This window comes from Haemorhous mexicanus, chromosome 13 (genome assembly GCF_027477595.1).
Source record: "Haemorhous mexicanus isolate bHaeMex1 chromosome 13, bHaeMex1.pri, whole genome shotgun sequence".
Lineage (NCBI taxonomy): Eukaryota > Metazoa > Chordata > Aves > Passeriformes > Fringillidae > Haemorhous > Haemorhous mexicanus.
In genome coordinates this window covers 18921932-18943336 of record NC_082353.1, presented here as the reverse complement: position 1 = coordinate 18943336, position 21405 = coordinate 18921932, and the positions used below count along the sequence as shown (strand labels likewise).

The following is a 21405-nucleotide window of genomic DNA, read 5'->3' as shown; positions in this document are numbered from 1 at the left end:
TGCCTCTCCCACTACCTGTGGCACTCCACAAGCACTGCTGGTCCCCACGTGCTGGGTGCAGCTGGAATAAGGAATATGCCACGCTCTGTCATCATTTCTATTATCAGCCTGAAAGAGGTGAATCTTTGCTGGAATGAAGAATTAGGTTCATTCTTTGAACCAAAATTAGCCCAGCCTAAGAGCAAGGTATTTACAGACATTAAGTCCTTTTTCTTGGACAGTGCAGCCTTAAAAACATCAGACAGGAAGAAGGAGAAACATCTGCATTGATTTTCATTGTTTAATACTCAAGAGTGAAAAAGTGTAAAATCACAAAGCTTATACCACCACAAAAAACGCAGTTTCATTGCAAATGACCAGAACACAAGCTGCCTGCAAAGTTTCACACAGCTGACATCAACAAACCCAGGTTCAACATTCTGACCGTCTTTTGAAACACCTGCTGTTCACAAACATCAGCAGCACAGAGCTCTTGCTATCTCACACATCCTTCTTTATCTTCTATGCTCTATTTGCTTCTTAGACCAGTGGTTTACACATTTGAAAAAACAGTGCCCCACTTCTGATCTATTTCAGCAGAGAAATAACATAGTTTTTACCCTCCCCAAAATACTAATTGTATTTGAAAAGCGTTTTGTTTAATCCAAACTCAGCGGTAAAGTTTTTATTTCTATTTAATAAAAAGCATAATATGAGTAAGCTTCAGAAGTGCATGCTGACTGAGGGTGTCACCAATCTGCTCAGCCACGGGATATAATTATGCAGAAAGGGATCACCTTGGGTGAGTTAGTACACCAGGGAGTAGGTTATGTTTGCTCTCATTAGTAATTCATGGACCTACAGCCCCAGTTCTGCACATGCAGCCACAAGGCGTGCTGGATATGACTGCCCACCTAAATACACTCTGCTGTCTGAAGGTAGAATTATCCAAAAGTTACCATTATGTCTAAATGTCTCAGGTTAATAAGAACTAAGTGGAAAATGGGTTGCTTATATTAAAACCTTTTTAAAACTTGAATTTTTATATGTGAGGCAACTTTGTTTTCACAGCCTTTCTTCATGCAAAGGAACAGTGCCTAAAATGTTAAAATATTTTAAAGTCATGCTAATGCACATTTCTAGCACTCTACAATAATCCAGCTTCCCAATAATTGATTAAAATCCTGCTCTTAAATAGAAATAAAGTTCACTGAACAAATTTTTCCTCCAGACTATCAAAACAGAAATGTATCTTGGCATAACCTACTGCATCTGACAGTGATGTGCAAAGGAATTTCTGAAGAGCTGTTGTTGCCTCAGTGGAAGCAACACTGATTTTTAATTTTTTTAAATCCTTCAATGCTAAGGGCACCTACATTTTATGAGTCACTTGCCCCTCACTGGTTTATTCCCTCACCTTACCTTATAATCCTCCCAGCAGGTGAAGACAAACAGAACAGTTTTGGCATCACTGTTCCTAAGGAGCACCTGAATCTGTCAGAGATTCCACGATGTATCAGTAAATGGGCTTGGCATTGTAAGTAGCTTCTTGTTGGTTGCTAAATATATTTTCTGCAGATATTCTTTTATCTGCTTTACAGAGAATGGTAAGTCTTGAATAAAATTCCAAGAAAACTTACCTCATTATTTTTACCTCTTTTGCTTACTACAGACCTGACTTCTTCCTTCATGCAGTTATTTGATACTCGAAGTACAGAATCTGATTACTGACAGTATGGCATCTAGCTGGAAAATTCTGGCTTATTCATGATTATTAAACACAGAGATGTTGCCACCTTTAAAATCATACAGTCAACTAAGGAAACAAAAGTATAGGATGAGATTGGAAGTATTACAATAATTAACATCCTATTTATAAAAGGAAGCACAAGCTCTTTTCTGAGCATATAGGAATAATTTTCAAAAAAATATTATCTAGTACACAATGAACAGTATAAATAAGCTTAGATTACATGCCTTTAGTGCTTCTAAACAACTCAGTTTCCTGTTCATTTTCCAGCTGTTGATGGGATTTCCAATTTCAACAAATGATTCCAGACAAAATGAGGAAAACATTGAGAAAATTTTGCAGTGCAGACAAACCTCATGAGTTAATCTTTGGAACATGAATAGCTTTGAACAGTTTCAAACTTAGTAAAACTAAGGCACACATGGATTAAACTGTCCTATATCTGAGAGAGCAGGATATGTCAGTCAGCATGGAGCTTCTCAGCTTTGCATTTACATTCATAGTATAAAGCAGCAGTCAGCTTTGAGAAATCTACTTCTGTTAATAGTAAGGAATTTGAAAAGTGACTAGTCATGCCAGACTAAGATAGTCTAACTGGATTCTAAGATGGATCAGCACACACAAAACTAGGCTTACATAACCACAGGAAAAAACTCTGGGAGTCAGCACCGGCCGGGCTGGCGCTGCTCAGCCACCCGGAGCCAGGTGTGTGTCTGCTCTGCAGAGGTGGGCACAGTGAGCGAGAGTGTGCTTGTGTTTGTGAGTGTGTGTGTGCAGAAACAGCAGCTTCTCACCTCTATTTGTTACTTCCATACGTGCCCAGTATGGTATTTCTTACCCCAGTGACAATATTTTGGCTGCTGTTTTTGTTACTGCCAGCACCGCCCAGGTCAGGCCAGCCAGTGGTGCTGTGCTGGCTTCCAAGCTGAACTTATGAAGTCACTGAATTATAAAGTGAAATTATGTCCTTCATTCGACCAATGTGCAATCCAAGTGAAATTAGCTTATTTGCAAACAATTTAAGTAGAAGGCAACTTTGGCCTGAGGCACATATTACATTCAAAGGAAAGAAAAAAACGGAAGAAAAATTCAAATCTCAGGTTGGGTTTGCAGGGGGAGTGATTAAAAAGGACATCTTGTTTGTAAACAAAGGATTATCTGGGAATGAGCTGACACACAATGATCATAAGTGTCATCAATGTCATTTGTAAAAGTTTCCTTCTAAGAGGACACATATCAGCTAATTTCACTGTGTTAGGAAATTAGGCACTATGTAATCATGTTTGACTCTTCACACTTGCCTTTAGCAATACCTACTATCAGGTAACCCATAAACTGCAAAGTAAGTTGAGGTTACTAATGTACACAGCCACTGAATCTGTAAGGAGTTCTCCTTACCTCAGTGGGAACACTATCCAGTCTAGTTTTCAAATTTGTTTTCATTTTAGAGTTATTAAATATACTACTGTCTAACCATAAAATTCACTATTTCTCACCTGGAATACCGTGAGAAATTCTTACCTCAGTGTTAACTCTTTCTTTTTTGCACTGCATTCAAGCTATACAAATAATGTCACTTTTGTCAATTCTTGCTATGCTTAGTTTGATCCTACAGGATCATATTTAATTTTATAGTTGTAATAACTGTCTCTTATAATGTATGCATTAGGTATTGCATATAAGCACGCAGAAATGGAACTGAAAATCAGCTACTACCAGTCATTAGTCTCATATTCTGTTAAATTTGTGGTTAGTAGCTTGAAATTCAATAGAATTGCATAGTAATATTGTAGTAACCAAGTACAATACAGTATTAAGAAAAAAATAATTTGAAAAGTCCTATTCAAGCACACATTTAAAAGTTGATGTGCTATAAAACAAACAAAAAAAATAGAATCCTTTGAATTCCCCAGTAGCAAATTCCTGTTTCTATGGGTGGAAAAATCTGAAAATATTAGACACAGAATTCTGAGGAAAAATATTAATAGCACGATCTCTCCCAAAAAAATAAAATGTGCTGAATAGAGGCTTAAATTCAATACTTCTCAGTCCAGCATTAATAATCTAAATAGTTTGAGTGTTTCCCCATCCCTTTTTTTCTCTTTAAAAGAAAAAGGATAATACAAAATACGTATAAACAAACTGCTATGTAGGCTTCATCAGAGAGTCCTTTCAGAACCACTGTCCATCATTATCATTCTCCTCATCATCTTCCTCCTCATGGTCCAGGTAGACAAAAGCGACTTTCTTCTCTTCAGAAGTATCTGACCTTTGGCCGACCGTTCTTTGCAACTGCACAGTTTGATCAAAAAATGACTGCTCCACCACCTTTTCACCCTGATCTTGGGAAAAACTGGAGAGAACGTAGCCACTTCTTGTGCTTTCATTTCCTGCAAGCTGGTTGCTTTCAACGATGACCTGTGGCTGACCAGCAGAAGGCTCTCGCTTGCCGGACACCGGCGTTGCCCCTTGCTGTTCTCCACTCTTCACTGTAGATGATCCACCCAGATTGGAAACATCCATTTGGAAAGTGTAAGCTGTTTCCCTGGAGCCTACTTTAATATGCTTCACAGAGCTGCTGCTCTCAGATGACTCTGCTATTTGTGAAAGATCTTCTACCACTCCAGCAATGGGTCCTGAGAAGATGATTTCCTCAGCATGAGTTCCTGCAGGACTTATTTTAACGTGCCTGAAGGCTCTTGAGCCTCCTGAAAGGGTCTGGTCTTCCAGTTCAGTGATTTCTGTGTGCTCAGAGGCAGGCCCCTGGTAGATGATCTCTTCAGCTGTCATAAATCCCTGGGGACCCATCTGGATTTGTCTGACCGAACTTTCTGCCTGTGAGAAGTCCCTCGTGCTGCTGACCTCCACTTTACCAGAGATGGGTCCTTCAAAGATAACGTGCTCAGTGTGAACCTCTTTTGGGCCCAGCCTGAAGTGCCTCATAGATCTGCTGACATCCACAGCCCCTTCAGCCTGGGAAAGGCCATCAGAGCTATTGAGTGCCAGAGAGTCTGAACCCGACCCCTCAAAAGAGACTTCTTCAGTCACTTGCCTTGATCCTACTGTGACACGTCTTGTGGTCCTGCTGAAGTCTGTTGAGACCTTCTGAGAAAGATTTCCAGAATCCATCTCTTCTACAACTGTAGTAATGGGGCCTGTAAAAATTACTTGTTCTGTGGTTTGGATTTCCTCGGGGCCCAGTTTAAAGTGCTTCACAGATTGGCTGAATTCTGACAGCCCCTCTCTCTGAACAACATCTTCTGTAGCACTGAGCTCCAGCGTTTCAGAACCAGGCCCTTCATACAGGACCTGCTCAAACCTCTGGACTTCTGCTGGGCCAACCCTGACACGCCTCTGGGACTTGGTCTCATCAGCTGAGTGTGATGAGTAAGAGGCCTCACCATAATCTGCAGCTTCCAAAACCGAACCGTCATAAACAACCCTTTCAGTGGTGTGATAGCCAGTGCCACCACTCCGCCTGGTCATGGAGGAGCTGTAGATCTCTTGGTCAGCAAAAGGAGTGTATTTGTCACTGTGGGAAGAATCTTCTGCACTGCTCCTATCTGAGCTCTCTTCCTTCAGGGAGTGTATTGTTGCCTTCTCCTTGTCGCTTGTGATTACTTCACCAAGCTGACTAACATCAAATTCATCAGTATTAAGGGTCTGGGATAGATTGACTTCAGCGACAATGGTGACTGAGCCCCCCTCCTCCTTCTGATCAACTTTTTTGATATCAAATGCCAAATTACTAGCATCCACTTTGTTGTCTTTTGTTAATGCAGAGAGCTCCTCTTTCACACTTTCTGGAAGACTGCCCTCCAACTGCTCTAAAGCTTCCTTCAACTGATGTTTAGGGTCCTTCGTTTCCTTGGATAAAAGCCCTTTTATTGAAGTCTGAAATTCATGGGGAATTTTAATTTCTTTTTCAATAACAATGGATTCAACATGGGATCTTTCACCTTCAGGATGCTCTTTTAAAATATGGGCACTCGCTTCCTCCCCCACCACTTTGTAGGTTTCTTCTGGAGACCTCGCACCTTCCTCTCTCTTACTTTGCGTGCCTTGCAAAAATTCATCTTGCCAAGAATATTTAATAGTTGATTCTTCTTCAATATGAATTTGCCCATATACTGAGTCATCATCTTTTTCATTAATAACAGGATGTTCATCAGGAACAGATACAAAATATTTCTGTTCAATAGGTGAGTCATCTTCCTCGGTTACCTCTTCCACGCGCGTGAAGCTCTCATGGCGCGGTTTCTTCTTTTTGACATCTTCATACGTGAAGGTGATGTTTTGTTCCTCTTCACCATAACGCCTCTCCCTCTCAGGGAATGAATCCTCCACTTCTTCTACTTGGAAAGGTGTTGAAAAATCAGTCCTTTCATCGGTGGTGTAATCCAGCGGCTCCTCTACAATCTCCACATTCACAGACACGTTCTTTCCGCTCTCGCTTCCTTTCAGGCCATGATGGACAATATCTTCTATCTCCTCTTTGGAAGGAGTTCCCTCCACGCCCTCTCGAATCACTTTTCTAACATCTTGGTTTGATAGATGTCCTAAGTCACCTTCATCAGAAATAGCTATGTCTTCTTGAACTTGAGACTGCACTGTGAACTCAGTCTTTATTTTCCCTTCATCTTCTTGTTCTTTCTTATCAAAATGGGTCACTTTGGTGTCTGTTGCCATCTGTGAACTAGAAGACTGTGTGAAACTTTTAAGAATGTCAGCAACAATATTCTCTGCTATGCTTTCAGTTGGCAGAGCTCCCATTTTAGGGGTCCCATCCCTAATTTGCTCTTGACTTTCCAGACTGGACTCTGCTTCTGAAATCCTCACTTGGTGAGTTTCAGCAGACTGAGTTACATGTTCATCTGTTTCTCTTCCTATGGAAGTTTTAACACCTTGTACCCTTATTTCTTTATTTCTCTGAGGCCCTTTGTCAGGAACAGGCCTTTCAATAGTGATTGGTACCTCAATGACATCTTTGCTTCTTGATTCCGAGGTCACAGTTGCATCTCTTTTGGTTGCTTCACTTTTCAAAGTTCTTGCAGCAGAAATATCACTCCCTGTTATCTTCTGGCTAACTTCCTCATGGATGTATTTTTTCTGCTCAGTCTTCCTCCCAAAATCGACAGTTTCTTCTATAAAAGTTTTCTCATCAGTTTTCTCATCCTTAGTTTGTTTCTCCAGCTTATCTTTTTCTTTCAGCAGAGATGGCTTCTCATCAGTTGGTTTGCTGCCTCCTCTTTTGTCTTTTAGCGTGGTCCGAGTTTCAATTATAGTTTCTTCATATTTAGATGGTTTTGCATTGGTAATCAGCTCATAAGCTGGAAATCTAGTGAAGCCTGGTTTACTTCTTTCAGCATCAGGCTTGTGGTCCTTGTCTGATCTTTCAGCATGTGCTGATTCTTTTGAAAAAGATACTGTGGATGAAGTTGTAACTTCTGTTTTCTTCCTTTCTGGAATCCTCTTTTGCTGCATTTCAGTGCTTCTCCAGCTACTGAAATCTGGAGTAAATGTTCTTAGTTCTTTGTGGTCTGTTACAATCCTTTCATCCTTTGTGACAGTCGTTGAAGGGCGATATGTTGAACCAAGCAGGTCCCTTCCAAAAGTTCTTCCCCCTGTTGTTGAGTGTGATCCAGCCTGAGTGGAGTGGGCTGAGTAATGTGCAGAGCTGCTCAGATTTGTCACTGGCATTCTGTGCCTCGTGTCAGTGATCCTGGGAGCTGGTGAAGCTTTACTTCTATTACTTTCTTGATAAGTAGAGTAAATATCAGTGTAGTTATAGGAAGTGTTTATAATATCTGCAAAGAGAGCACAGGTGACCAAGCATTAAAATAATGGTTTGTATCAAAAATATCATCAAATAAGAGGCATGAACAAAGAAAACATGCACTATTTTTTTTGAAAGAAATCATGTCTTCATTTTCAGTGGAGCTTGGTAAAGGCATTCCTGTAGGTTTTGCCTGTTAATTAAGTCTGTGCATAAATTACATTAAAGCTGAAAGCAAAGCTTTTTCTCAAGTTGCAAGGTCTTGCCAATTTTACCTGTTGTGCACTACTGGGTATTGTGGCATTTATTGAGGAATTACACTTTTTATATTTATACTGAAGTTCATTTACAACTTCTTATTCAATAATGTATGTTAATATCACAGGCTGGGTTTTTTGCTTCATTAGCCTAAGTTGCCTGAAGTTTCTTAGTTCCTATTGACATTTAATGGCACACCTGCCACCACATACTAGAAACTGCAAACACAAATAGAACCTTCATAGCCATACAGTAAAGCACAACAAGGGAGAGAAACAAAGAACCTTTTAGGCTCTATCTATAGAAATTAATACAATGAGCCAGGAATATCTGACAGTTAAGACCAGCCAGTACTGCACCACTCACATCTCTCACTCCTAAAAAGCTATCACACCTCCTCTGACTTTTGGTAGTGTTTCCTGTATATTTTCTGTTCCTTCCCTATTCTGTGAATATGCCTGAGCATTGTCTGCAGAAGTACTGGCTAGTCCAGATGCAGGCACAGCCCTCACAATTTAACAGCACAAGCAGGTCTCTGAGAGCATTTCAGCCTGAGCCTCTTGGATTTCCTGCTACACACACAGCCTTCAAACATCTTCTGGGACTACAGTAATGATCCCACATTGTTAAACTCATTAGTATTATCCAGATTAATTCTGTTATTAATTGCAATGACCACAGCAGTCACGGTGAAGGTCCATCTTATCTAAGATCCTGTTTGCAGGGACCAAGAGTAGATACACAGGGAAGAGTATAAGAACCGGGCAAGTAAACAGTGATACTTCCCTTGTATACTCTCACAGCCTCCAGAGATTTGCAGCTCCTAAGATAGAAATGGTATCTTTATGTTTAGTAAGTCTCTGGTTTGTCTTTCATTACTCTGCTAAAATATCTCTTTAAACCCACGTGAACTTTTTAACACTCACAATGCCTCAGGATGATGAACTCCATATTTTTAACTACATGTTCTGTTAAACACTTCTTGCTTTATACTTCAGAACTCTCTTAAGACCTATGGGCATCCAAAAGTTCTTTAGAGCTACAAAACATCACTCCTTACATTCTCCACTCAAGCCATGATTTTATAAGGTAACTCACACAGAAGAGCAACACGTTGATTTAAAATATTAACACTCAAAACTAATTCAATATTCACTTTGCAATACACCCATTAAAATATACATCAGGAACAGTATAACATAATAATTTCCAGTTATATTTAATTTAATTAAAAATTAATTTTAAAATAGTCATATTTTACCTTGAGGCAGTTTCCCTGCATACTCTTCTCTCCATATAATCCATGGCTTGCTCTCCCCTTCTAACAAAGCTCTGCAAAACACAAAGGGCATTTCATTAAAATACTGTGAACAATAAGCATAATGTTTTACATTTAGAAGTCTTAGAAATTGAAACAATTATCCTGTAGTTGCCACATTCCACTATTCCAGGTTGCTCTAAGTCCCATCCAACGTGGCCTGGAACACTTCCAGGGATGGGGCAGCCACAGTTTCTCTGGGCAAGATGTTTTACAAAGAAAATGCAAAAATGAAAAAAAAAAAAAAAAAACCAAAAATGACAGCAACCTTCCTGTTTGTAAAAGAGTAGTAAAGGTGCTGTTGAAGTGTGATATGAGGGGACTGTTACAGGAGGATTTGCAAGTTCTATCATTTTGAAATGAAAAATGAAGGAAACAAAACTTCTGCTATGAAACACAAGGCTGTGGAAAACAATTTACAGTGTTAAATTAACTATTCTTAGTTCCTAATCCGTTGGAAATCAGCACAACACATTTCACAAAAAAAGGAGTAGGGAAATTCTCTGTGTCAGAAACTGCTTGGTTTCCTTTAATGCCCTCTCTGTCTGTCCCTGTCCCTTTTGGCAGTGACACTCCAACAGCTCCCACACTTCCAGGAAGTGCTGGGGCAGCAGCCTGGAGATGCTACATCAGGGTCATTCCCTGTGCAAGGCAATGTTGCAGTCAGAACAGTAACTTGGGTGGGTTTATGCTGCTCCTACCAGCCAGTTACAGCATTTCTGGGTTTGGAATGCCAGATGTTCTGCACTGATAAGACACAGCTGCAACATCAAAGCTGGCAAGAGTGAGGCTGGAGGACTGTGATAGCCAAGGCTTCTGACTCCCTGGGGCAGGAGCTGAAAGCTCCTTAGGATTGGGGCACAAACACCTCTGCTGGACATTTATGTCAAAAATAACAAAGCAGGTGTTTTAAGCATCAGCTGTTTACTTCACACTTCTCATGACTGATCACTTTGGCACTAGCAAAATATCATTAGCAAGGTTTTCTTAGCCTTGATGGATTTGTCTAGATCCAGAAAAAAAGCCAGGTTAGAACTACTTAAAACAGGCTCAGATGGGCATCCTTCCTTCTATTTTGAGTTGAAAAAACCCACAGTAAAAGCAATTTATCTTTCTCCATACTGAGAGAAGCTTCATGGGAATTAGATCCCTTCAACACATGTAATGCTCCCAAGACCAAACATCTGATCTGATGAAGCCAGTGAGTGCCAAACAAATTGCTCTGCCAGACCTGCCAGAGAAGCTGGTGGTGACGCTGCAGAAACACATGCAGGAGCTGGCAGTGAAAGTGTTAACCATGACGAAGGAAAGCAGGAATGCAGGGAGTTTGACTAAGGATTTCTGGCTGCTGTTAAAACAACAGTTGTTCAGTTGCTGCAGCAACCTATGAAGTCACTAAAAATAAGTTCCAGGAGGTAACTGTATATGGCAAAGGGCAGCAGCCCACAGAAAAGCTGGATCTGAAGTGTTACTACTGAAAGTGAAAGGCAAAGCTTCCTGAAACCTCTGTAAAACTGGACAGAGAACCAGAATTTTACTGGGCACTTCATAATATGTATGACCTCATGCTTATCAGAAACCCAAGAAAATGTTAAACTGAGTTTGGCTTACTAAACTGGCATGAGAAAGGGCAGTGCACTGCACTGAGCCAGCAAACTCAGCTTGTGCTGCTCAGCTTGACCATAGCTTGAGTTTATACAAGTCATTTTGCTTCTCTATTCCTCTGCATCCTTTCCTAATAATAACCTCTTGGTGGTAAGGTCTGCTTTTAAACTTAAACTGCCCAAAGAATTAATTTCAACTGTATGAACTTTTAAGCATTTATAATAATAGTAAAAAAAAATAGTGCCCTAAGCAGCACTCTTCTAAAAAAAATAACCATGTCAGCTACTTCCTGGAAATCAGGTCCCAAATGACATCTATTCCCCTTTTTGCTAGCACTTAATTTAAGTGTTACCAGAAAATAAACCAACTGCACCGTTAGCTCATCTCATTATTAATGTCATTTATCTAAAGTTAGCAGGGACATGCTCATCAGCCTGTGCTGGATGACAACAGAAAAAAACAGTCCATGAGAGCAGGAGGAGGAGATAAAGTGGTTGGGGTGGGGAGAGAGAACAAAAGAATGTAGTGCAAATTTTATTATGGGCATTCAGGACAGTAATGACTTCATTTCAACCACAGAAACCAGAATCTCAGATGAGGCAGTTGCCAGCAAGCCATAAAAAAATCATCCTCTCTATCCTGGGTATTTGCTAAGGAGTTACAATAAAATCCCACCTCTCCAGAAAGGGGGGTCAAGGCCATTCCACATCCTTTTTCCATCCTCCCAGGACAGGAGGATGAGGGGTGTGAAGAACAGCAGGTAACTGCATGTTAAATTCCCCAGGTGTTGAAACTCAGTGTGTTCTCAAAATAAAGCCCATACAGGAGTGGAACCTATTGGATGGTACCAGTTATGAAGGGGAAGTAATGAGACTGGCTTTAAAAGCTGTGTTGAGTAGCTCAGAGGAGCTTAATGCTGGTGATGATTCTGTGAGAGGAAGGCATGGAAAGGCTCAGATGTGTTGATGGAGGAGCACAAGTCTAAGTCCACCTGGCAAGCGTGCTCAGAAATCCTAATGGTTCAGAGACTATGGAAATAAAAAAGAAAAAAAAGTTATGTAGCCTTTGGTGCTTCAGAATGCAGGGTGGAAACCTGAACAGAACACTTGTATGACACTGGAATTTCAAAGTGAAGTATTTTACCCTTCAACAACATATTTTAGAGAGGACAGAAAAGCTCCTGAACCTCTGGGCAGCCTCTGCTATGTGAAGAGAAGTTTCTGCTAGCTAGGGAGAAAGGCCTGAGAGTAATTCAGATTCTAGGCAGGTTTTCTATCTCCTTTTAAAATCAAGAGTTTTACAGGGTGACTAATTCACCACTTCTCTCTGGAAATAAAACCTAAGCATAGTTAAGTAGCTGTGGTTTTGAAGGGTTCCAAGGACACAGAACAAAACTGTGAGACACTTAGTAAATATTTACTTCAACGGTGAGAAAAGGGTTTAGGAATGAATATTCCCATGAGGTATAAGTCCACAAAGCCACATATTTCTCTTCCTGAGTGAATCTCAGCTCCCAGAGCAGGAAGGGTGAGCAGAGTCAGAGAGCAAATACACTTGGACCTCAAGGAAGGGTGTTCCTTGCAAGAGTGATCCTTCTTCCCAGTCCAAGAGCAATGGTGACTAATGGAAAGAACTGACCTTGCAACAGAGCTGCAGGAGTTGTAAAACAAAGACAAAACACAGGGTGGGAGGTAAAAAGAAGGCTCCAAGACCAGCAACCACACCCTTAACCTATAGGGCCAGGAGGAAAGGAAATGCCAGGGCCTTGGTGGGAAGCTCTCCATGGAAAGTTCAGGACACTGGACTGAGTGTGAATAGGTGCCTTTTGTTTCCAGTATGCATAAGCCAGGGTATATGCCAGCATCCTCTGTGAAAACCAACTGAAGCTGTGTTCACATGCCCTTTTTTCCACAGGTAAAAAGACCTGGGAGAAGAACAGGATTTGAAAAAGCACATGAGTGAGCTGTCCAAAATTCTCCTACTTGACTTTATGGGCTGGGCCCCCTCCCACAGCAGGGTTGACAGAGACACACAAGTAGGAAGGAACTATTTTCTCGAATAAAGGGAGAAAAAGAAGAGAAGGGGAAGAGGTAAAACTGCATAAATGTAAAACCACAAAACAATAGCTTTTCAGCTTCTGATATTTTAAAAAAAGTTTGTTTGCTGGCATTTGCATGTTTTTTATCTGTGGCAAGGCCCATTCTCTTATTCTTATCTCATCTTCAGTGGGTAGAGGCTCATTTTTCCACTGACATCTGCCTTGCCAAGACCATCAGTGACCCAAGCTGCATTCACATCCATCAGATGAAGAAAGCCTTCAGATTAAGGAGCTTCTTAACTGGACAACAAACACACTGCAGGTGATGCTGAATTGTTCTTCTTTCATTAACCAGGGCAGGGAATCCTTAGACAAACCAATAATGCTCAGATAATCAGTGATACCACTCTGGAGAAATTCCAGAATTTCATGGGCTTACGAGGTTTTCAAACAAATGAATATCTGGGCATTATCATTCCTAGTTCTGGATGAATACTAATCATCAAAACAACTCTGATAATTCTGTTATTGTGACAGTGCTAATCCTGTTTTGCAGATGAATAAACCAAGGGCGAAAGTTTAACGACAGCAGTGAAAGTCAACAACAGAGCTGGGATTAAGTTCAGGAGAATCATGTTTTTTAGCAAAGTTAACAGAATTAACACACAGAGATAAGGATCACAACTGGCTACCACTTCCACAGTAATGCTCCAGACACTACTGGCTTTCCAAGGATCACAGGGGTCCCACTCCACCAACAAACACCAAGCAACACACTGCTGCTTATCAAGTGACTGCAGATTACTGGTCCCCCACTGTCTGTGATTTTATCTCCTCCAGAAACCAGCCTTGGTCTGTGCCTCCTTGCAGACAAGGCATCTTGAACAGACTGTTGGTGCTCTTTCGTGAAGACATTCTCTACTCACTCTCTACTCCTTATCAAGATCCTCAGAAGTTATTTCAAGTTTCCATATTTTCAGTTATGCAACTGAAATTAAATTTCAAATGCATCAGTGGATTGACAGTCCACACACCTCACCCATAACTCAGCTGGTGCTATCTTTATCCAGACTTACTGGCTCACACTCAGGACACAGCATTTATGCTCCAGGACACAGAAGCATGTATGATATTTAACTGGAAATACCCCATCTATTTACACAGGTTGAATATGAATAATGCACCCAGTGTTATGACAGAGGCAGTCTCCTTAAAAAAATACAGAAGTAGCCTGAAATTAAATTTCCACAAATTATCCCTTTGCTCAATAATAATTGCACATCTCTCTGTATTTGAAGATTAGTATCTCAATGAAATTTGCTGAAAATATTGTGCTATTTGTAGAAAAAACACATCATCTTTACAAGAAGGATGGATCTTCCTCCAGTTCATCAGTTTTGGATTATTCAGGATTTTTTTCATTCCAAATCAGTTCTGTGCCATGTACATCATGATTCCCCAGACAAGAGAATTACTCTGCATTTTCAACCCCACAACTACTTAGTGGCTAGAGAGAAGTGCAGTCCTGAAGATTCATTAGCAGAGATGTTGTTTGCTCTTATCTCACATTTGATCTAAACATGTTTTCACAATAAATCAAGGATGGAGAAAGCCAGGACTTCATCAAACAGAGTTTTCTGTTATCTTCCCTCTATCCTACAACTGCAACAAGGATGGGGAACTCACTGCTTACCTCAGTGCTGCAGGTGGTCACTAATCAACATATTTAAATGAAATGTGCCATGTAAGTTGATGGCAACTACAAAACCTCACGTTTTATTGATTGCAATTTAGGGATATTGTCTCCTCAGCTTGTAACCAAATATTGCCCCAAAAATCCCCATCAATCTGACATCCACTCGACCAGGACTAAGAAGGTTTCTTACATCTCACTGTATTTGTACCAAGCTGATAGGATTCCTATGATTTATATTGGCTTTGGAGCCTTGAGACTCCCCAAGTCACTGTTTATATTTTAAATGCTGGAAAGAGGATGAATGGGGCTCCCATTTCTATAAAAAGGGATTTAAATTATCATCTGTCTAGTCAATAGAGTGTGACCACAAATCTTACCTGTAGGTTTCAATTTCAAGGATGAGGCCTGCTTTCACCTGCAGGAGTTCTTGGTAGTCCCTCAGGTAATCTGTGATTGACATGGTCAGGAACTGCTTCTCTTCTTCCAGGGCATCAATTATTCTCTGGACAGAAACAAATTATTTTTAGTTTTGAAAGAACATAAAATTCTGTAAACTTCAATGCCTGAAAACAGAAAAATTTTAATTAAAAAAAAACTTATACAAAAATACATCAATGCTCTATCACTTCAAAAACTAGAAGAAATCAGCTCCATGATCTCCCCATATACAAGCTGAAATAAATTGTTCCCGAAGCAAGTTTTATGCTAAGTTCATTTTATTCCTTACTAAGCTGGGTAAATTATTTCAGTTAAACCCATTCAGATGCCCTGTGCAAAAGTTATTAAGCACACAAAGCAAGGAAAATACACTTCTTTATAAGACTTAAATGTGACTCATTTGGTCATTTTAAGACATGTTAAATCACACCTGATATCAGAAAATTCAGCAATTGCTTTGCCATGAGAACCTTATCAGTATTTTCAGTTCCACAGATGTGTGGGTTCAAACCAGCTTTGGAATCAGAGCATCTGAAGACACTCACAGTGCCCACAAGGTAAAAGATGAACCTCCAGTGGTTCCTTCAAGTTCTTTTACAGTATTTGGATGCCTGCTTTGAGGCCCACCCAGCTCTGTCCTCACTGCTGCTCAGAAGATGGATAAAAGATTGCTCGTTTTCATCTCAATAACAATATATGACCTTATGCAGCACAAATAAATATAAAAGGTTATATATATTTGCACTAAATGGCAGAAGGAAGAAAAGAGTAGAAAGTGCTTTAATCAAGAAAAGAGTAGAAACTGCTTTAATCACTGGTGTTAGCTCTCACACGAAGGGTGAATTGTCATTTATATATATATTAATACCAATTCTAACCTTGCAAACAAATATGATATAGATTGCACTTTGTTCTGGGGGCTGGGAAGACAGAAATTAAATATCAACAAAGGCCAAATTCTGTTTTGTTCACGTCACTCTGCACTATGCAGGAACTCTGAAATGTCATTTACAGAGCAAAACCTCATACACATGTACAATGCTATACAAGAATTCACAACAGTGTATTTTAGATTTCATCCTGAAAACTGCTTTGCAATCAAGCTGGAAAATGAAGGCACTGATGGTTTAGTATTAAAAAATTCAAAATATATCACTTATAGGCAGCAAGTGCTCCAGTATCACAGTATGAACAATAGCATAAAAATGAAGATATAGCAGGGGACTCTGCTGTTAATGCCAGCATGATGTGCTAGGCAGAAGTAAGAACTAAGAATATAAAGCACTGGCATGTCAAACATTAATAGTTTTGGGTTTTTTAAAGTAAAACCAAAAATAAAGCTCTATGAAGGAAGCTGCCTATATTTGCCTATACACGTGGGTACAGTTCTCTATATAACACATTAATTTCTTTCTTCATTTGCCTTTGCAGCTCTTGCTAAATGATCACACTGATGCTTCCCTTGACATGACAATCCTTGCCTACAGTCTTCAGTGTACTTAAAATTCCTCTTTTATGGCAGAAGACAAATCATATCTGCAATCTGAAAGAGCAGCACAAACCCCCCAACAGCCTCCTGCAGACTCCAGTGGAGGCACCATGCCATGGCCAGGCAGACCTTCAGCAGCTCTGTGGGAGCAATCCTGCTCAAGGACAGCACAGACACGACGGGAAATCCCGAGGTGAGAAGGGAAGAAAAGTACAAGTACTGCTTTTTAAAAGGAAAAGGCTATCCAGCAAGAATGGCCAGGGTGCAACAGAACCAGGAGTCAGCAGAAGGTGCAGAAGAAAACCAGTCCCTCAGAGCTCTGGTACAAAAGTTAAATGATTCAGATGTTTCTTGCCTGCACAATTAAACACAGAAGAACCTATACGTGTGCATGCATTCCTTAAAAAGAGCTTTAAAATGCAGTCCCAGAAAAATCCATACAGGAAATTTTACACTGGACTACAGAGTATGGGGAGCTCTGAAAGACAGGGGCTGTTCAAACCTATCCAACAACACAGGAGCTTCAGTCCTCCACCCCCAAGTTCTCTAGTCTGGGTTTGAAAAGCCACCTGGATTCTGCCCATGGGGCTGGAGAGCACTGGGGATCCAAGAGCTGGAGTTAATGATTACCATAAGGGGCCACATAGCCCAGCCAGCTGTGCAGTAGTTCCAAAGGAATTAATTCCAGTGGGAGCAGACACTCTATAGACTGAGTGGCAGACAGCCAGACACCCAGCCCTCCATCACTGATGCTCAAACATAAAGCAGAAGACAACTGGTCTCAAGTCCTGTCTCCAAGCACACCAAAAGCACAGAAACCAATCCATCAAAGTCCAGCAGACTGTGAGCCAACAAACCCATTTTGCAAAAGGTAACCTCTACTTGGCAGATTTGGTGTTTTCTTCACACAGGACTCTCTGGGAAAGATCTGCTTCCCAGCCACATCAATCACAGCCCCCAAATCCCAGTGATGTCCTGCTAGGACTAAGTAAAGGAATAGAAACTGTTTTCTCACCCTTCATGTGTTCCTTTCCAGGCAGCACTGGGAAATTTTAGAAGGGCAGCAGGGGGGAAAGAATTTACTTGGGTTGTCCAAGCTGTACCTACTGAGGGAATAGAGGATTCCAGGCCCTAGCCCTTTCCATCTGGAACTATTTACTGATCCCATAGCTCATTCATGGCTCAGCAGGGGAGGACCTCACCCTGCACTTGGCTGGCTCAAAACTGGTACACAGAGAAAGGAACATGACATATCGACATTAAATGTGCATTTGACAAGATGTTTTCTCCTTCTCTCGAGCTCACAGCACTGACACAGGAACTGATCCTAAACCCACTCTTATCAGTGAAAAATATCTGCCTGTTTCAGAGCAGCAGGATGGGCCATGGATGGTTTTACATCCAAATAATTCAGGGTTTTCAAACCACCAGAAGTTTTTTCATCAGTATTTTCGTAGCACACAGCTAAAATTATGGAAGTAAGAGATCTACTGAGTTCATCCCTTTGCACTCAGGACCAGTGAAAATTTTCCAGTGTATGATTTACTGCCTGCCTGGTTCAGCTACATTATAACTCCAAATACTTCTTTTCTATTTAACACTGCTGAAAGCTGCAGTGAGGATAAGGGCAGTTCAGGAGGCAAAGATGAACATATAAGGCAACTGGATGATATATGGAAAATATGAATAAATCTAATTGCCATTGCAGCTGCAATGAACAATAATAACTTGACTTTAATCTGCACATATGTATCATTTCTAAGTGACACTCTACAATAAATAAGCATGGAATTGATGCTTTTTAAAGAGTAGTTTAAATCCCATGCTGAACATACTTCAGCCAGTAGGAGAAATGAGTGAGGAAAAAAAAAAGCTTTGATCCCAAGAATGGAACCTGAAACAGCTGCTCCTACGCATTCCATAATTTTTCTTCCTGGATGTGAGCAAAAGATTTTATTTCTCATGTACAGGAGACTGGCAACTGCAAAAAGGCATTTCTCATTAAAGCCAAACATAATACCATGCAGAATTAATAAACCCTATGAAATATTTGAATATACATCTAGATAATATTTCGTTTCTCGTGAAAACGGTCAGATATTTTCGGTCACACTTTTTTCTTCTTCTTGTATTGCTAAGATATGAAACTATTTTTCCTATAAAATCTAAAGACATCAAACATTCAGGAGATCACCAGAGAAGTCTGTGATGTTGGTGCCAAAATAACAATCCATTTTGGAGCATTGCATCAGGACCATTCAAGGGCATCCACTGATTTTGATTGTTTGACTTCTGCAATAGATTGCTGTCATCTACAACGGGTTTCTCCAGTTGCTCTTTCAAAGAAAATTCTTTAAAAATATAACCAGATACAGAGATGACTGGTTTAAAAACACCTCCCTAAGCTGAAAAAGTTAAATAAAAGCCATTCTCACTGGCTGTAGAAGATAAACTTGTGGCATGGACAGCAAGCTATACAAAATGCTCTGTTTACTCCATATTTAGAGGTTTTCAGTTTGAGCAATGATGCCTCTCTTTATAAACTCCTAATAAAAATACAGACAGCAAGAAGGTCGTGTTTTGGACATCTAAGAAACTTTAAATATAAAATGGAAAAAAATGAAGAGATTTGTTTCTTCTTTAGATTTTCAGCAGGTTTTACCTGTTGGATAGATTTAATTAATGAGGGATTTACATATGTCATCTTCTACAGCTTTGGGAATGTTTACATGTGTGACTGTCAGAATGAATTGTCCTGTCAAAAATGGAAAAAAAAATATTTAAAAGTTAAGAGCCTTTCCAATTACTTTTTACATACCTAATCTGTCTCAGTTCACAGCATCTGCAAACTATGCAGCTTCCAAACAATCCAGCAGAGTACAAAAACCAGACACGCACACAGCCACAGGTCCCAGTCCCTTCCCAGCTGCCAACATCTCCATAATCTGCACAAAGCTGGGCAAACACGGGGTTCAGGCACACACCGAGCTCCAGCAGGGTGTTAATAAAGGGTCTAACAGTGAACAAAAGAAATGTTGCCCTCAGGAAACGGATGGATGGGCTGCATGATCTAATATGTGCTCTCCCCTCCGAGCTGGATGAGCGGATACTGCGCTGTTCCGGCAGGAGCTGATCCCCTCCTACGCACGGGGGATCGCACATCACACCGAACATCACCCTGACAGCAAACAAACCCTCAGCTGCACATGCTGTAACCCCTGCTTGACACCTCCAACATCTTCTCGCCTTTACACAAAGTTTTCTTAACTACGCTGGGGACCACAAGCTTTTCCCGAGGCTCAAGGCACACTGGAACCGGTGTAAAACAGGAAGAAATTCCAGATTATTTCTGTGATGGGGACAGGCCACTCTCAAGCCTCAGGGCCGTGTCCCACGGTTCATTTGCTCCCAGGGACTGCTCCGTGTCCCAAGCGCTCCTGCCAACCCTGCCAGGAGCCTGGCAAGGTCGTGTGCCTGCTCCATGCTCTTGGCCACTTGCCGAGGGCAGGTTGGGAAGGGAGCACCTGTCACCAGGATGATGTCCTCAGGGTCACCGTCTCCCTTCTGAGTCACACCCTTCGCACCCAGCTCTGCCCAAACCCCCCGGGGGCTCCGAGAAACTCTCCGCCCCACAAAGAGAAGGGCTCAACAGCGAAAGGATCCTGCTGGGCCACCTCCTCCTCCAGCCTGGGGAAATCCCACTGCCAGGAGGCAAAGAGGGGTGGGAAAGCCCTGGACCACACCGAGCCAGAGCGGCTTTAGCACCTCCCGGAGCGGAGCGAGGAGGAGGGACGGGAAAGTCGCTCACATCGCGCTATGGACCAGAACTGAAGGGAAAAGGCGAGTGACGGGAGCGTCAGGGGAAGCGGGAGAGTCCCGGGGCCGGGGCCCATGTGCCACCCACCTGGTACTCCTCCAGCTCGGCGCCGTGGCGGTCCTGCAGGGCCAGCATCTCCTGCTCCAGCCGCTCCCGCAGCGCGCACAGCTCCTGGCCCTGGCGGTGCAGATCCTCCAGGTGCTGCCGGCACTGCCGGCTCTCCTCCCGCAGCAGCTCCAGGTTCTCCCGGTTGCGCTGCGCCTCCTGCTCCTGCAGCACCTGGATCTGCTCCTGGTAGCGCAGCAGGGTCTCCCGGCAGCTCTGGTTGAGCAGCATCTCGTAGGTCTCCTCCAGCTCCTCCAGGCTCAGCCCGGCCAAGGGGGGCGGCAAGGCGGCCAGGTTCAGCCGCAGCTCCCGCATCTCCACCGCCTCCCGCCGCTGCCGCTCTGCCATGTGCCCGTGCTCGGCCTGCAGCTCCAGCAGCAGCTCCTCCAGGGCCACGCACTCGCCCCGCAGCCGCTCCAGCAGCGCCCGCTGCCCGGCCAGCTCGGGCTCCAGGCGCCGCCGCATCCCCAGCACCTCCGCGCCCAGCGCCCGCAGCTCCTCCAGCTCCCGCCGCAGCCCGTCCCGCTCCAGCTCCGCTTCCAGCTTCGCCCGGCTCAGCTCCTCCAGCTGCATCCGCAGCCAGGCCAGCTCCTGCTCGGGCACCTGGAGCCCGATCAGCTCCTGCTCCCGCAGCTCCGCCAGCTCCCGCGCAAGAAAGCGGTTCTCCTCCTCCAGCTCCCGCACGCGGGTCACGAAGACCCGCAGGCGGGAGTTGAGCTCCTGCAGCTCCCTCTTCTCGTCCCATCCCGGTTCCCAGCGCCGCCACATCTTGCCGGACCGCGGGGGTCGGGGCGCGGTGGCCCCGGGGCTGCGGGCGCTGCGCGGCTGCGGCGGGAGCTGCGGGGTGTGCGCGGCAGCGGGACAGGCCCCGCCCCCAGCCCCGGCCCTCAGCCCCGGCCCCGCCCCGGACACTCGGCCCCGGCCCCGCCCCGCTGCGCCGCGGCGCCCCCTGCCGGGCTCCTGGCAGCTCCCGCCAAGTTCCTGGGCGGGAATCTGAGCCCGCCTCAGGGAGCAGAGCCCCGCTTAAGGAGCTGAGCCCGGCTTAAGGAACCAAATCCCGCTAGGGGAGCAAAGCCTCGTTCAGAGAGCAAAGCCCTTTTGAGGGAGCAAACCTGGGCTCAGGAAGTAAAGTCGAA

At 42.9% G+C, this 21405-nt stretch overlaps 1 protein-coding gene across 1 annotated transcript; it reads right to left on the bottom strand.

Annotated features, from left to right (window-relative positions):
• Positions 1-266: 266 nt before the first annotated feature.
• On the bottom strand, positions 267-21112 carry SYNM (synemin). The gene is made up of 4 exons (XM_059858611.1): positions 20252-21112; positions 14798-14922; positions 9025-9095; positions 267-7536 (listed from the first exon to the last, which is right to left on the bottom strand). Exons 1-4 carry the CDS (start codon positions 21035-21037, stop codon positions 3902-3904), a joined length of 4617 nt encoding a protein of 1538 aa, XP_059714594.1. The 5' UTR covers positions 21038-21112; the 3' UTR covers positions 267-3901.
• Between the last annotated feature and the right edge of the window lie 293 nt (positions 21113-21405).

Bases quoted from the DNA above. Each gene is read 5' to 3' on its own strand.
- SYNM (XM_059858611.1), bottom strand. From the start codon at position 21,037: ATGTGGCGGCGCTGGGAACCGGGATGGGACGAGAAGAGGGAGCTGCAG. The intron at 14,923-20,251 runs GTGGGTGGCACA...GTTTCTGTCCAG, and splicing joins CCGAGCTGGAGGAGTACCAG to AGAATAATTGATGCCCTGGA. The intron at 7,537-9,024 runs GTAAAATATGAC...CTCTCTTTGCAG, and splicing joins TGCAGGGAAACTGCCTCAAG to ATATTATAAACACTTCCTAT.